Source organism: Meles meles, chromosome 8, assembly GCF_922984935.1.
Source record: "Meles meles chromosome 8, mMelMel3.1 paternal haplotype, whole genome shotgun sequence".
NCBI lineage: Eukaryota > Metazoa > Chordata > Mammalia > Carnivora > Mustelidae > Meles > Meles meles.
The window spans coordinates 78,952,322-78,967,583 of record NC_060073.1 but is presented as its reverse complement, the minus strand read 5'-3'; the positions used below and the strand labels follow the sequence as shown (position 1 = coordinate 78,967,583).

At 45.3% G+C, this 15,262-nt stretch overlaps 1 protein-coding gene across 1 annotated transcript in view; it reads right to left on the bottom strand.

Annotated features, from left to right (window-relative positions):
• Positions 1-3,500: 3,500 nt before the first annotated feature.
• FAT3 (FAT atypical cadherin 3) overlaps positions 3,501-15,262 on the bottom strand; it is a 662,119-nt gene continuing 650,357 nt past the window's right edge. Inside the window, exons 25-28 of the mRNA XM_046016531.1 lie at positions 12,716-12,829; positions 10,341-10,400; positions 9,749-9,784; positions 3,501-9,153 (exon numbers count right to left, since the gene is read on the bottom strand). Coding sequence (XP_045872487.1) covers positions 8,531-9,153; positions 9,749-9,784; positions 10,341-10,400; positions 12,716-12,829 — 833 coding nt within the window. The 3' untranslated portion in view covers positions 3,501-8,530. The remainder of the gene's footprint in view (positions 9,154-9,748; positions 9,785-10,340; positions 10,401-12,715; positions 12,830-15,262) is intronic.

The window sequence follows — 15,262 nt, the reverse complement described above, 5'->3', positions numbered from 1 at the left end:
CCCCGCTGAGCAGGGAGTCCAAGGCGGGACTCGATCCCAGGACCCTGGGATCATGACCTGAGCTGAAGGCTGACCTGAGCCAAAGGCAGAGGCTTAACGACTGAGCCACCCAGGTGCCCTACTGGAGTAATATTTTTTAAGAATTCCCAAAAGTGAATTCATAAAGATTCTCCTTTAAAAAATGTGTTAATGGATATCTACATAGAATGATATGAAAGAATAATATTAATAATAATAATAACTGTTTTTGGAGACATATAGGAGTTCTTTATGACCTTCTGTTCCCTGTCTTCATTTTCTTCTTTGTAAAGAACTTGCACTGGTTTGGAGTAAGAGAAAACAAGGAAGGAAAGGGGGAAAGGGGGAAGGAAGGAAGGAAGGAAGGAAGGAAGGGCAGTACAAATAATTAAGGGAACACTAAAAAAAATGTTCTAGAATTTTCTATTTTTAAGGCACTTGTTCCTGCTCGGCTTGTTAGGCTGTTCTAATTTTTGTGCCAGTTTGTTCCAAGTTATTATTTATTGTTAGATATTAAGGCTGTTCCAAATCTTCTTATTTTTTTTTTTAAATTTTTTTAATTTTATTTATTTTAAAGATTTTATTTATTTATTTGACAGATAGAGATCACAAGTAGGGAGAGAGGCAGGCAGAGAGAGAGAGAGAGGAGGAAGCAGGCTCCCTGCTAAGCAGAGAGCCCGATGCGGGGCTCGATCCCAGGACACTGGGATCACGACCTGAGCTGAAGGCAGAGGCCCCAACCCACTGAGCCACCCAGGCGCCCCCCAAATCTTCTTATTAAAGACCGTATGAAATGGGCATAATTGGCTAAAAATTCATTAGAATTTAACAAGTAAAATAATGGACACAAGGGGTACCTGGCTGGATTAGCAGAGCATGTGACTCTTGATCTCAGGGTCATGAGTTCAAGCCCTACATTGCATGTAGAGCTTACTTTAAAAAAAAAAAAAAAAAAGGAATGGAGACAAAAATGGAACAATTTGAGAAATGGGTCAAAATGCTTCAAGATGCAGATATAGGTGGGGAAACTGCCCTGCCATGCCCCCAAACTGGCAGTTATCCAAACCTGGTGACTGGTGATGATAATTTTTGCTCAAATCACCGTTGAATAGCATCATTCTAATGACCAGCTTGCATTCACCCAGGAGGTTGTGGCAGAATTTATGTTGCTGCAGTCCTTTGTTTCCAAGGAGAAGGCTGGATAAAGAGTTGAAGAGCAGTCCTGTGCAGGCCACATGGAGGACCCCATGAAAAATGCAAATTATTAATTACTATGAGTTTGGAGAAACAGAGGAGTGTCCGTTTGGTAGAAATTTCAGGGGTCCGTGGGTCCCGCATCTGCTCCCTGCTCCGTGGGGAGTCTGCTTCTCCCTCTGACCCTCATCCCTTTTTCTCTCTCTCACATAAATAAGTAACATTTAAAAGAGAAGGATATTTCAGAGGGACTTTACAGGGACTGGCAGGTCTGATACTATCCTCTGAAAACCCTTGTTAACAGGTGGGCTGTTAATAGGGGCTCCCCACTTCCCTATCATTAATGCCGAACACCTGCATTTCTTCTGGGAGTCTGGAATTTCAGTACATCCCAGGCAGAGGCTTAGCCTTAGCCTCCAAAAAAACCTTGGAATTTATATATACAGTTTATAAATATATATAAATAAATATTAAAAATGGAGTTTATAAATATAGCTAAATATCTAATGAGCTCCCCTGGTTGGCAATATTTCATAGCCGTGAGTACGACTATATACTGAGTCCTGGGTCCTAGGGTATCATCCAGACCGGGAGTGGTGCTGGGGACCCTGACCTGGGCACAGAAAAAGAAGTGACCTTTCCATGGAGACCTAGGTCCAAGCTAGGACCTGACCCCTCTACCTCAGAGAACCAGCAGAGAATAATTACAGATAGGAAAAGCCTTTTTCTTCTGTTTCCCCAACAGAATGGACCCGTGCTATTTCTTAAGTGACGTCTCTGGATTGCTGTCATTTTTGAGGCACGGATGGAGATGTAAACAAATTATCTTTCTTCTAAGGGCGGCCACATGAAAGGCCCAGACATGAATATTTTCCTGGTGCTCAATTCATGACCCTATCACTGTGTTGTTGGGTTGCAAGGCAAAAAGACTTGGAGAATTTTCAACATCTGCTTCTCTGGAAATCCTTCTCATTGCAGTTACCCAATCCAGCAAGATGAGGGAGGATTGATGAGGTCCAGGGGATTTCGCAGTAGACAACATCAATGAAATTTTCAATCAAGTATATTTAGTGGAAGGCCGGTATTGTACTGGGAACCTGGAACCAAAGCCAATGAAGACACAACTTGACTCAGACTGGCTTGCATGAGCCAGGGTTGGCTTGACTTTCAGGAATTCGTGAGCCTCTTTACATTACCTGAGTAGGTTGAAATCAGCTATGATTGGAGTATTTATACCATGGAAGTGGCCTAATGTGCTAAATTGGTGCTCCCTTTCTCTTATCCAGTGGTTTAGCATTTACTTTTTCTGAGGGTGGGTTGGGGGGTGGCACTTATTGCTTCTGGGGCTCAGACAGGGCTGTTCTACTGGCCTGCCGGCCCTCCCTCACCAAGGCAAAACAGAGGGTGCCCTTCCGGAATCTTTCCTGGTCTCAAATTAACCTCTTGTAAGGTCACTGCCTCTTCAAAATATCAAATTGTCCCCCACCCCAACTTTTGTATATACTTTGACTTTGGCTCAGTATGGAAAACTTTCTAGAGCTTTCTAACAGAAACCTAAAGCGCTAATTGTATTTTATTTTATTTTTTATTTTTTTAAAGATTTTATTTATTTATTTGACAGACAGAGATCACAAGTAGGCAGAGAGGCAGGTAGAGAGACAGAGGAGGAAGCAGGCTGTCTGCAGAGCAGAGAGCCCGATGCGGGGCTTGATCCCAGAACCCTGGGATCATGACCTAAGCCGAAGGCAGAGGCTTTAACCCACTGAGCCACCCAGGCGCCCCGCTAATTGTATTTTAAACTTTAGGATTTTTGTTTGTTTTTGTTCAGGGAGCCCAGTACTGGTGAAGCTGCCTAGAAGGTGTGGGGAGGTATATAGGAGACATTTCTGCAGAGGTGGGGGACTCCACAGCCCCTGTTTGTCCAAGCCCACAGGACTGTGTTCCTTCTCATCAGGGCAAATCCCAGATGTGGGGTATGTGCTCAGTAAGAAGCTACCTGGGATTCCAACACATGTGCACCAGAATCAATGGAAGTATTTCTGGAGATAAGAAGTCTCTGGAGAAAACACCATCCCCTGTAAAATAGGACCACCCAAGTTCCAAAGGAGCCAATAACTGAAGGCGAATAAAAGAAAACACTTAAAAAGGGTCAACACAATTGCTAGTTTCATTTTTTTTCTTTTTACTTGAAAACTTGTTTGAACCATCAAATTTTGGCAATTACAAACCTGTACACTGTTGGGTTTTTTTTTTGTTTTGTTTTTTTTTTTTTGGCTGTCTTTTTGTTGTTGTTGTTTTTCTGTTCTTTCTTTCTTTTCTTTTTCTTTTTTTTTTTTTTAGAAAAAGAACACAAGACTGAATACTGCCAACAGCAATATATGCAGAAACAATCCATCTGTAAGGGACAAGGCTCACTTGAAGTGCTAACTTTCCCCTTTGCATAAGGTTTGGTGTGTGGTGTGTGTGCAAGTTTAGGGGAGTTCACGTGTGTGTGCGTGTGTGTGTGTGTGTAAAGAAACGACATATTTCATCTGAACCTGAAATGGCATAAAAATCAGATACTTAGTAACTGGGCAAAACACACTTTTTTAAAAAAAAGTCAATACAAACATTTTCTTGGAAACAGAGAAAATTAAACGGAAACAGTAGAACCCAAAAAAGATTACAGTACATTTTGAAATGATTAAAAAAACATCCTTTTCAAATCTAAAATCCTGTGTGCGTGTTTGTGTGCATGGAGTTACCTTAAAAGTTTGCAGACCAACAGCATGGGTGATTTAGAATTGTACTCGACCCCCCAAATTAAAGCATCCTGATAGGCATCAAATACAGTATCTACAAAAAGCCTGGAAAATTGAAACCGTTATATACAATTTTATAAACATTTTAAACACCAAAACATACATCTTTTACAAAGCAGCCTGTTTGTAACAGGTAAATTTACAAGACAACCTCTCCAATACAGTGCTTCCGTTTCCTGAACACGTGTGTCATCTCCTGAAACGCAGTAGTACGGGCTCAGAACGTTGTCAAGTAGTAACAATTCTGGTATTTGTTTGCCGGAAAGGGTGATACGGTCCATACCAATGGGTCCAAACACGCTTTGAATGGACTGTACGATTCTCTAGTGCATCTTCAACACTGGAAGAGACTAATTATGGCCTTTGTGTAATATTACATACTTGTAATTATTGCTTTTCATTATTACATAAGGAAAGAAAATCTTACTTTTCCTACCTCTTAGCCAGCTGGCTAAGTATTAACTGATGCCAAACCCACAAATGGTGACTTTAAACCCTAGAATTATGCAACCAGAAGCTCAAAGCCCTTGTGGATTTCCACCAGAAAAATGTGCAGTTGAATGTCGCGGGACGAACACCAGCCTAAACACGTAACCGCCTTCTCACAGACCACACAAAATGAGAACTCTGAAGCAGCACCTCTTCAAATCTCCCTTTCTCATGGTTGGAAACGAAAAATATAAAACATGCGAGCCGAATGACTTTTAGCAAAACCTGGGCACTGGAAGGGCAAAAGTGTGAGGAAACCAGACAGTTATCTGGGCAGCCCATGCAAAATGAACACAAGATCTTCCCGAATTCGTTCACAGGGAAGTGTTGTCTGGGTCTCACATGATTCTCTGTGGTTATCTCTCTTCTCAGTTCCCCTGACTTTGATGACATAGACACAGCATTAGTGGGGGTAGCGGGTGGGGGAAGGGGGCGGGGACGGGGTGGGAAGTAAGTAGGCGATGGCCAGTGGTGTCTATCTTTTACCTGCTTTGTTTTCAGGCTGTGCTAGTGATTCTCGACGGCAGTTCCGGATAAGTCCCGGGAATGCATCCTAAATGCCCATTCCAGGTCTTCTGACTGATTGTCTGATAGAGTAAACCTCAAATGCATAGACTTGACCCCCTCTTCCCCCTGTCTTCTACAACGGCATTTCACGAATGGGCAGGACATGAGTAAATGGAAAGCTGGCGTGGAATGGAACTCAGCAGCAAAATGCTTGCAGAAGAAAGCAAATGAACACCTACTCTATTCATCTTTTACAGCCTCATAGCTTCTGCTCGCTACATGACAAACATCAAAGGTCCAGTCCAGCTACTCTCAACCTCACAAGAATGTGTGTAATACAGGTAAAGTGCCCACGACAGGCTATGGAAAATGGCTCCTCGGAGGTAGCATATACATGATCGAAAAAAAGGCAAGACACTTATTGGCTTACATATTTTCCATGTGGTTCATCAGGCGGAGGGGAGGAGGGGAGAGGAACAAACAGCAGGACTGGGAAGGGGTGGGAGAAAAAGCGAAAAACAGAACTGCATCCAGTAGGTAACACTGTAATCAAAGTCTCACTATAACTGATGCCTGGTCTGAGTTCCATTCTGTAATTAACATTCCATCCTCATTTTAGAAAACATTCATTTGGTAAAAGCAGCATTTTGATAAGTGTCCAAAGAAATGTGTGAATTCTGAAACTACATCCTTACTGGGGGTGGCTGCAAGGAAACTTGAGATCCTAAGGCTTCCAGAGAAATAATCTCCATGAATTCTCTTTGCTAGCATATTCCAGAGCAGGAGTACGGGATGTCGGACGGTCCAGCAGAAGCAGGCAGATACCACGTCCCCAGAGGTTTAGTGGTGAACAATGTTAGCCAAGTGATGGGTTCTGGTCCCTGTATAGCTATTTCACTTCCTGCATGAGCTTGGGCAAGTCCTTTCCTCTCTCTGGCCATGTTTCCTCTTTTATTAAAAAAAGAAATAAAAAGGGGGGGGATTAGACAAGCAGATTTTAAGGACCCTTCCAGCTCCTTGGATCAGTGGTGACCCCACCCAGTTCCATGCTGGCCAGACTGCAAGTCATTCTGTAACCTACAGGGAAAACCAACTATCCCCCAAGTGAAAAGATACCCTGTGCTTAAAGGTAATGAATCAAAACATAACACATGCTTGTCTGGTATACACTTAGCCGCAGAGCTCTTCTGCAGAAAATCAGGGGAAGATATGCTGAAAAAAGAGGTCTTTTATATAGGTCAGAGCGAAAAGAGTGGGCACAATTTTCTTGGGTGACTTCACAACCGCATTAGGGTTCTATTTATTCCTTCATTACCGTGTCAGTCAGGCATTCTCCCTCGAGGAGAAGCTGTGTAAGCAGTAGGGACTCATCGGCATTAATCTCGTTCAAATATTTCCTGGGGGCAAGAAATGAATTGTTGGTTTTACTTTGATGGTTTTTATGTCATTGAATTATTAAAAGTGTAGCACTGATTCTATTCTAGACCATTAGCTCATCATTTTCGCCGTGATTCTTGCAAATGTGCTTCTTACATAAGAAAAATGCCAGAGACTCTATTCTCAAAAGCAGCCTCAGTGAAATTTCATTTCTTTCAAGACCAGAGTGCGGATAATGCTTCCACGAGGAGGTCCGACCAAGAGACAGGGAGAGAGGAAAAGCTGGAGAATCTGTGAAGTGTATCCTGAACTCAGGAAGCTTGGGATGAAAAGGAATTTTTTTGCTTGTTTTTGCAACGGGCTTCAGAAACACTGATTCCCACAAAGCACTGGACTAAACACAATGGAAGCAACTAAAAATATGTCTGTGCGGATGCGACACAGAACCAGGACAGAAGAGTCGACACACCAATGCCATATGCCACCAGAAACCGTGGACACAGAGATTTGCTCATGAAGCAGATAGTGCAAATATGCATTTATTTACCACGGCCGCTGTGCATGCAGCCATAATCTGATTGAAGCAAAAGAGGAGAGTCACTCAACTTGGTAAGTTTCAGCCTCGAGGATGGGGTTACTGTATTTCTGCTGGAATGATTCTCCTGTCAATTTGGGAAACTCTTGGCCGAAGCCCACACATCAGGAGAGAGGAGAACCCCGGAAAGGTGTAATTAAACATTACACATCTTTCAAATAAGAGTTTCATTCTGGAAAACTATAACAAAATATTATTTCTTCAAAAACACAGTTTTAAGTCACTATAAATGGTAATACCAAAATAAAGTTAAGTGAACCGGAGCAAAATATGGCATTTGGTGTTTCTCTAACATTGTAGAGATCAGAGAAATTGGAAGGTCTGCCTCTGGCAGGACTTTTCAACACGGTCCTTATCCTAAAACCTTCACTTTCACTTTCCTCAAGAGCAGCCTTATGGAGTGCAAGCACATAATTGTATATAGGCCCAGACACACACATTACTATAATCTATACACAAGAACTACTCTACTTTCTTCTTTTTGCAAACATAATTGCATTTATAGTGATGATGCTACCGATTTAAAATAACACTTGGATTTTATCTGCATTATCAAGAACTGTGATTATCCAGCTGAAAACTTTGAAAGTATATTTTTCCCTTCCCCTCCGAATTTGAATTCTGCTTACATCTCTAATTCCTCTCATTGTAGAGAACAGTGTATCAAAATACACTTTTTTTTTCTTCCCTGATCCTCAGAACAAAAGCCAATTTCTGCAGTAATATTAAAATTGTAGCTACGGCCAGGAATATTTACTGGAAAACACAAAAACAGATAATTACATTCTTTCTAATGTTGGAACAATGTTAACCTTCTCCCCTACCCCCAACAGCAAGCCCAAGTATCCTCACGTTCCTTCCATTAATACCTTTCTCAAAGATCATAAATCCCAGCTATATTATATGGGATGCTTAACACAAACAAACAAAAATAACTAAGCATACAAACCATGTTACCCAAACCTAATTTTATAGCTGAAAATTGGACAGCTTATTAAAAAAAAATAGGGTTGATTTTAAAGGCTTCAGCCCATTTTCTTGTGTGTGTGTGTGTGTTTTAATAATATGTATTTCTCTTTTCTTTCCCCTAAGAGACTAACTTTTCCAACCATCATAACTACTGTTTTCATCCCCTCCCCCCATTGGCTCAAAATGACATGCAACAATGCGTCTTTGCTCGTTGCCAGTACTAATACTGCCCGCTCTGCTGTCGTAACCCTTCTCGGGTCCCGATACTGCACAAAGCCATACGAGATGGGCTGTATAACCCAGCAGGTGGTTTATTCCCCCTGCAGAAACTCGGTGCCCTTGCTTGGTCGTGAACGCAGGTACCTACTGCAAGGCTATCCGTCCCAGCTAAGAAACTCTTGGAGCATTTTCTTTTCACCCAGCTGGACAGGAGCTCGCCCGTGACCACGGGACTTGTGAAGAAGTTCCCCGGGGGCAAGTCCCTGTTTCCGTCCGGCTGCTGGCCGTGCAGATGCGAGCCCCACCTCCTTCCCGCGGTTTGGCCACGGACTGCGCCGTGGGCCCTGCGCAGGCGCACTGTCTACACTTGGGTCTGGTGCTGAGTCTCGAGGAAGGGAATGTGCAGGCTGGCGAGGCTGAGCTCTCCCACGCTCTCGTAGTCACTCATGGCGGCTTCGGAGTCGTCAAAGCCGCAGCTGGCCGACACATCCGAGGACGAGGTGCCTCTGGAATTGTGCAAGGATAGAGACGCGCTGTCGGCGGGGCCTGTCGTCTCTGCGCCCTGGTTCATGCCCACGGCAAAAGTACTAAATTCACAGGTGGCAGGTGGGCCCACCAAATCCGTGTCGTTGGGGAATGGGTGGGGAGGGAGGTACTGGCTGGGGTGGAACTGGGGCCTCCTCCTGCAGTCGGGGCTCAGTGTGCTGGCCAGTGACCCTGGCTGGGAGGGCGGCAGGGCCTCATACTGGTCTGGAAAGTCCTCAGGCAGGGGCGGTGGCAGCTGGTCCTGGTTCAGGAACTCCTCCTCTTGCGGGGGAGGGTACTCGCTGTCGATGTCATAGCCGCCCAGGTAGTAATCGCTCTCTAGCTCCCGCGCGCTGCCTTGCTGAGTGGACCCTCCCTCCTGGTTCTCATAGTTGGGCACTTCCTCTATGTCCGACAGGCGGGCCCCGGGCATCCAGTCGGAGGTGTCCCAGTGATAGGCTGTGGGAGAAAAGTCGTGACAGTTAATTTCCTCCAGACCGGAGCGGGGGCAGGGCTCGGAAAAGGAGCGGACGCGGGGACCTGACATGCAATTAACATCCCAGAGACGCTAAGACTCCGGGGTCATGTGCATGCTCCTTCTAGGGCTCTATCAGGGACCCGCCATGCTCCGGCTTCCTAAACAGTGAGGCGATGGCGGCTCAGAGAGAGGGTGCCTGGTGCCACAAAGGATGGCCTACCAGGGCATGCAGAGTAAACCCGGTTCCCGCTAGCCTCTCTTCCTTTCTATATGCTAAATGCAGAGCGAGGCTGGCAGCATGCTCCCGGAGAAAGGAGTGGTATGGGCCAACTGTGGTCCCCGGAAGGCAGGGAGATGTGCTGCAAACGGATGAAGGACACACACGGTGGGGAGGCCAGGGGAGGGATGCTGGTGGGACTCTCGCTTCCAATGCCAAGCACACAAGACACCTGGAACATGCAAAATGCAGATCAAAGAACCCCGGGAAAGGACGGAGGGAGAGGGACAGGGGAAGAACGAACTCAGCAATTCGAAACGTGGAAGTGAAATGTTATGCTGGGGTCGTGGCAGAGTCACCTCGGTTGTAGTTCTGTCCTTGGTCCATGATAGACACTGTTCAAATACAAAGCGAGAGGTAAACCCGATAATCCGGGCCACACGAAGAGGGTAAAACAGAACATTTCAGATGACTTAAAAACATGCTCCTGTTTCTCCTCCTTGTTCTTGGGGGAATAAAAAGACAAATCACACCTGTACCCACCCCTAATTGTATTAAGTTACTAATAAAAGTTACCTGATTGAAATCAGTCCCCATAAGATTACAGCTTGGAATGCTTTCTTAAGTATTTTCAGCTTATAATAGGAGCTCAGTACATACATGTTGAATGTAAGAACGAATTTCTTAGTAATATGGATTCCCACTGATTGGGTACTCTTAGAAGGGCTTTTATAAAAAAGAGAACCCCATCTATTTAACAACTTACGAACTAGATTTTTTTTTTTTTCCTTCAGAATGGTAAAATTTACTCCAACCCCTAGAGAAACAACCAGTGTCCTCGAGGTTGCTGACTGATTAAAAGCATCCCTGGATCAATGCAACAAGGAAGCCGAATTTCCAAAATGATAACTCTTTTACACAAGAGAGGCTATGGAAGAAAAAAGTAAGTACCTTCATTCTCTATAGTGTCAACTACATTGTTGACAAGCTGAATGACAGTCACAATGGACGCTTGTGGCCAGGAAAAGCAGACAGAGGGGAAGGGAAGGACAGTTTCTGGTTAGTCACATATTTCAGATAGAAGAGAACTTCTCTTCACAACAATGGCAACATCAAAGGCACAGCAGGCAAACATCCAAAACCTCCCCAGTCTGCCCATTATGCAGTGTTCTGGTGCTCGCTTTTATCTGGGGGTCCCGGGGATCCTCAGAATGGAAGGACCCTGGCAGCAAATCTGGAGCCGGTCCTCAGAAAGTCACGGTCGACAGGAAGGGCTGGATCATAAATTCACACCTCATGGCCCAGTGAAATCAATCTAGGAAGGCAGTGGCTCATCAAGTTCAAGCTAATTTCTCATTAATAACTCCCAAAGGCTCTCAGGGGAAGACCTCGCTGTTCCCATGGATAATTATTTGTCAGTCAGCCATGCCGCTCTAAACCAAATGCCAGAGATGGAGGATCAGCTCTGCAGGACGGATGGTGTCATGCTCCCATGATGGCACGGAGAGCCTAGAGCAAACCCAAGGCCCAGCGTCTACTGGTAGAGCACAGACAGAAGTCAGCGTCCGGCCTCTGAAATCGTTAGACTCTGGGAAGGAGAATTCTGTGCTCCATGTGGGGTTGCTTTCGCACCCGATACCAGCAGGTTGCCAGAGAGGCAATCAGGCTAAAAATTCAGTTGCTGGAAAATCCTACTACCACCCACTTTCATCAGGAACGATCCAGAAGGTTGAGGATGAAGGGTCAAATGCGTGAGCTTAAGGGCGCACAGAGCAGAGCCCGTGAGAACTGTCAGCCAGGTAGCATCACAAGAACTCTGGCCAAAGTGGAAGCTATCTGTCCTTGGCTGCTTCTATACAAAATGCCAAGCAGCACCAGCTTTTCTTTGGTTGGAGATGAGGGAAGGAGGAAGCATCACGGCAAACAGATCTGGAGGTATGCCCCTGACCTTCTGAAAATGGTCAGAAGAAAGCCACTGTTTTGTGGTTTGTTACCCCAGCAGTCAGATACAAGCAGGCTCTACCTCTCTGGAATGCCGGGTATCGGGGTAGAAGAGATTGGGGAACAAGGGTGGTGAAAATAGACTATTTTACTCCCATGATTGCATCTATGGCCTTGGAGCTCCCCTTTTCCTCTATTTACCTGGGGTGCAAAGACTACATCTTTTCCTTTTGTACTTCTGGGCTCAAAATACTCAGCACAGGGTTCAGCACGTAGGAGAAACGTGGCATGCATTTATGGGTTGTGTGATTACGTTAATTGATACATATTGAATTTTTGCCAATGGCTTATTTGGATGGAAATGAAATAAGGTATTGACTAAGAGAATGTTGTCTCTGGGGATGACTACTGGAAATTAGTCTTAATTCACTCCATATAGTAAACTCTCACTGTTTTGTGACCATTTCTGCCCCACCTCCTGGCCTGGGGAGACCAACCCATCCTCCAGAGCAGGTTCCTGAGCTCAGAAAACCCAGTCCAGCATTAGGACCTTCTCCATAAAGATAAGTTCACAAGAGTTGATGGCAGCTTTGGAGTGTCAGTGAGGTCCAGAAACCATATGGAATGTCCATTTTTCTATGGAGTGGATTGACAGCCACAGTTTTCATAGAGACTTCAAAGGCCCATGACCTCAGTTGCTTATAAGGGGATTTTAGCTGAACGACAACACCACTTTTAGGGGAAGGAGGTTCTATGAGAAGGAGGTCTTAGCGCTAAAGGAATTTCTAATGATGTGGGGAGGTTGGATACACAGTGAAGGGTGACCAGATCACCAGTCGTAAAATTAAAAAAAAAAAAAAATAAAGAAAGAAATCACAATTTTCTAGAGAGGATTATTTGGGATGAGGTGGTTCTAGCAGGAAAAAGTCAAAGCGGATGGGGGCGCCTGGGTGGCTCAGTGGGTTAAAGCCTCTGCCTTCGGCTCAGATCATGATCCCAGGGTCCTGGGATCGAGCCCCACATCGGGCTCTCTGCTCGGCAGGGAGCCTGCTTCCTCCTCTCTCTCTGCCTGCCTCTCTGCCTACTTGAGATCTCTGTCTGTCAAATAAATAAATAAAATCTTAAAAAAAAAAAAATCAAAGCGGATGCATTCTTGGAGGTCATGGAACTTGGTCCACCTCTGACAAGGACCCCTGGCCTACCCATAGCAGGTGCTCCTGCCGCGATGACAACCCACAATGAAACCAGCCCAAAAAGCTGGTGAACATGCTCTGAAGTGCATGATCAGGTCCAGAAACAGAACTGGTCACCTCACCCTCCTCCCTACCCACTGTCAGCACAGGGGGCAAAGCCACAGGGGAACACAGCTACTACCGAGGGCTTACCATTGTCGTCGCCAGAATCCGACTGGAAGGAGCTCAGGGACTGAACCTCAGAGTTGCTGCCTTTATTACTGCCTGCGAAGCAGGTCACTTCTCCGGGATCATCGACCCCTTTGTCTTTGCGGACAGCCAGAGAGAAAGCAGAAATGACACCGGTTACCTTGTGCGGATATCTAGCCCGCCTGCCCCCAGAGTTCACTTCTCTGAGCTCTTTCATTTGCTTCGAGAAAATAATTTAGCTCCACAATAGAAAATTGATTGTGCCACTGGGGGCAAAGGTCTGTCAATCAAGTGATTTACATTATGGATTTGAAACCCTTAACCCGTGGTAAATGAGCTTCCAGATTGCTGACAGCCAAAAGAAGCTGTTCCCTCCTCAAAGCGAGGTGACTAAGTGAAGAGTGAAGGCGGGATGAAGCAGCCTGGCTGCTCTTTGCCATTCAGAGTTAATTTAAATCATTTACATGAACCGACATGGTGTCAACACCAGGTTAAATGAGATTACTTATAAAATAAGGGTATAAATATTTTAAAGGTAAGAATGCCATTACATTCATCCCAACTTTCATCTCTGGGGAGCAAGTGGAATTCTCCGTCTTGCCTCCTAGAGGGCAGCGTCACACCACTTTTGGGAATGACAGTGTTTGGAATCTGTGTGGTTAGAGGGCAGTCAGTGGTGTGGACCTGTTCTCATCTGCCCACTTCCCCCTTTTGGCTATCCAGAGACAGCCTGAACAACACACACACACACACACACACACACACACACACACACACACACACACTCTACAGGGCTATTTTCTTATTTGATGGACTAAAAAAAGCAATAAAAACAAGCCATATCTTGAAGTTGTCAAGTAAAAAAATGAATTAGTTGCCTAGAGATTGTCTTGCCAGCTAACTCTGCCTTGCTTAACAAAGAAGGAAATCTACTCAATAAAAACATAACAATACTTTTGGGGGAAATGTGAGTTTTGGCCTGAGGTAAATTCTGGAAATAAAGCTGTCACATTAGGAAGCGAGTGGAGGAGAAGGATCACCAGGAGAAGCTTCAAATCATCACGAAACATGATGGGAAGAAGAGACAGGGACTTGTGACTAAGGGAGCAGTTGCTCCCCTTTGTGACGGTGGAAATCACTGTTTCCTTCACGAAGGGTGAGGTTAATATTGGGTACTGAGACTCCACATCCGCTTTCAGATGCCGAAAGCACAGCGGGACCAGGAACGGATAAACAACCGATCTAAGCAGAGAAAGATGCCTGAGAGGAGTTCACCTCCCAACAACCATGCTGCCCTAAATACCAAGATGTGTCTCAGAAAAACACCGGGTAATGGCCAGGCTTAGTGCCAAACACCAGGAAGGGAACAACAAATGACCCATCCCGGTGAATGCCGTGCATAAAACTCCTTCCTCCACCTCATTTATCCCAACCTCTCTTTTTTCATTGTTAAATAAAAAAGAGCCTTTCCAAGAGCCGGTGGACTGGCAAGGCTTTAGTGAACTCATTTGACAGGGAATGCATTTATAGTGAAAATCCAAGGGCAACAACTTACAAAAGTGTCTACAGGAAGACAGACTCCACAGATAGTATGGTCGGGTGGCCCCAGAAAAGAACAGAGACCCTCCTTTGTCATCAGGGGTCCTCTCCCAATTTGTCCCTCTCCCTCATGCTAAAGCTCCCAGCAGGAGTGTTGGTAAGAGCATAGGCTGCAGACCGTGATGGGCCAGGTTCTAGTCCTCATCACTCCTTCTACTAGCTATTTGTTCTTAAGCCGCTATCTCATCCATCTACTCCTTCAATTGGGTGCCCCACATGGGCCCCTGAGAGGATTTAAGAAGATCCAGCATATGGCAAACGTTCACCTGCTGCTTCCATTGTCTCCCCAAAGCTCTTTGTCCTTACTGTTTACATTCTGGATTCTCTCTTGACGACCCACTGAAACACTCTTCAGATGACCAAAGATCTTCTAGGTGTCAAGCACACTGCTGTTGTTGCTTTTTTCTTAAGCCTGTGTCCTTCTGGACCATTTTACAGTACTCAACCCCTATCGACTAACCTTATCGACAGTCTTGGCTTCCGCACAGCTGCTATGTCTTCTGTCCCTGCTCTCTTTGTTGGCAACTGTTTGCCTCCCTTCGGCCCACCTCCCACATGTGGGCATCTCCAAGTTCTTTTGGAGGTCCAGTCTGGCCATCTTTATTCTTGCTCCCTCAGTGAGCTCATCACTGCCTCCCTTCCCCCAAGATTCAACCATCATGCATCTACATGATGTCCAAACTTTCATCTCTAGCCTCCTCTTTCTCCTGAACAAGAGAAACTGTCAGGTAACCCTCATGTGCCCCCTACCCTCATCAAGCTGCTTCCTGCTTCTGGAAGGCCCTTTCCAATAGTTTCCTACCAAGATCTAACTTATGCTTGAAGACACAGCAGGAATTCCCCCTTTCTCCCCAAAGATGCCCTTCACCTCCTCTGCTCATAGGCTCTCCAGCGTCACTTGAAAACAATGTTCCCCCGACCCTCTACCCCAACATGTATCATAGTACTAAA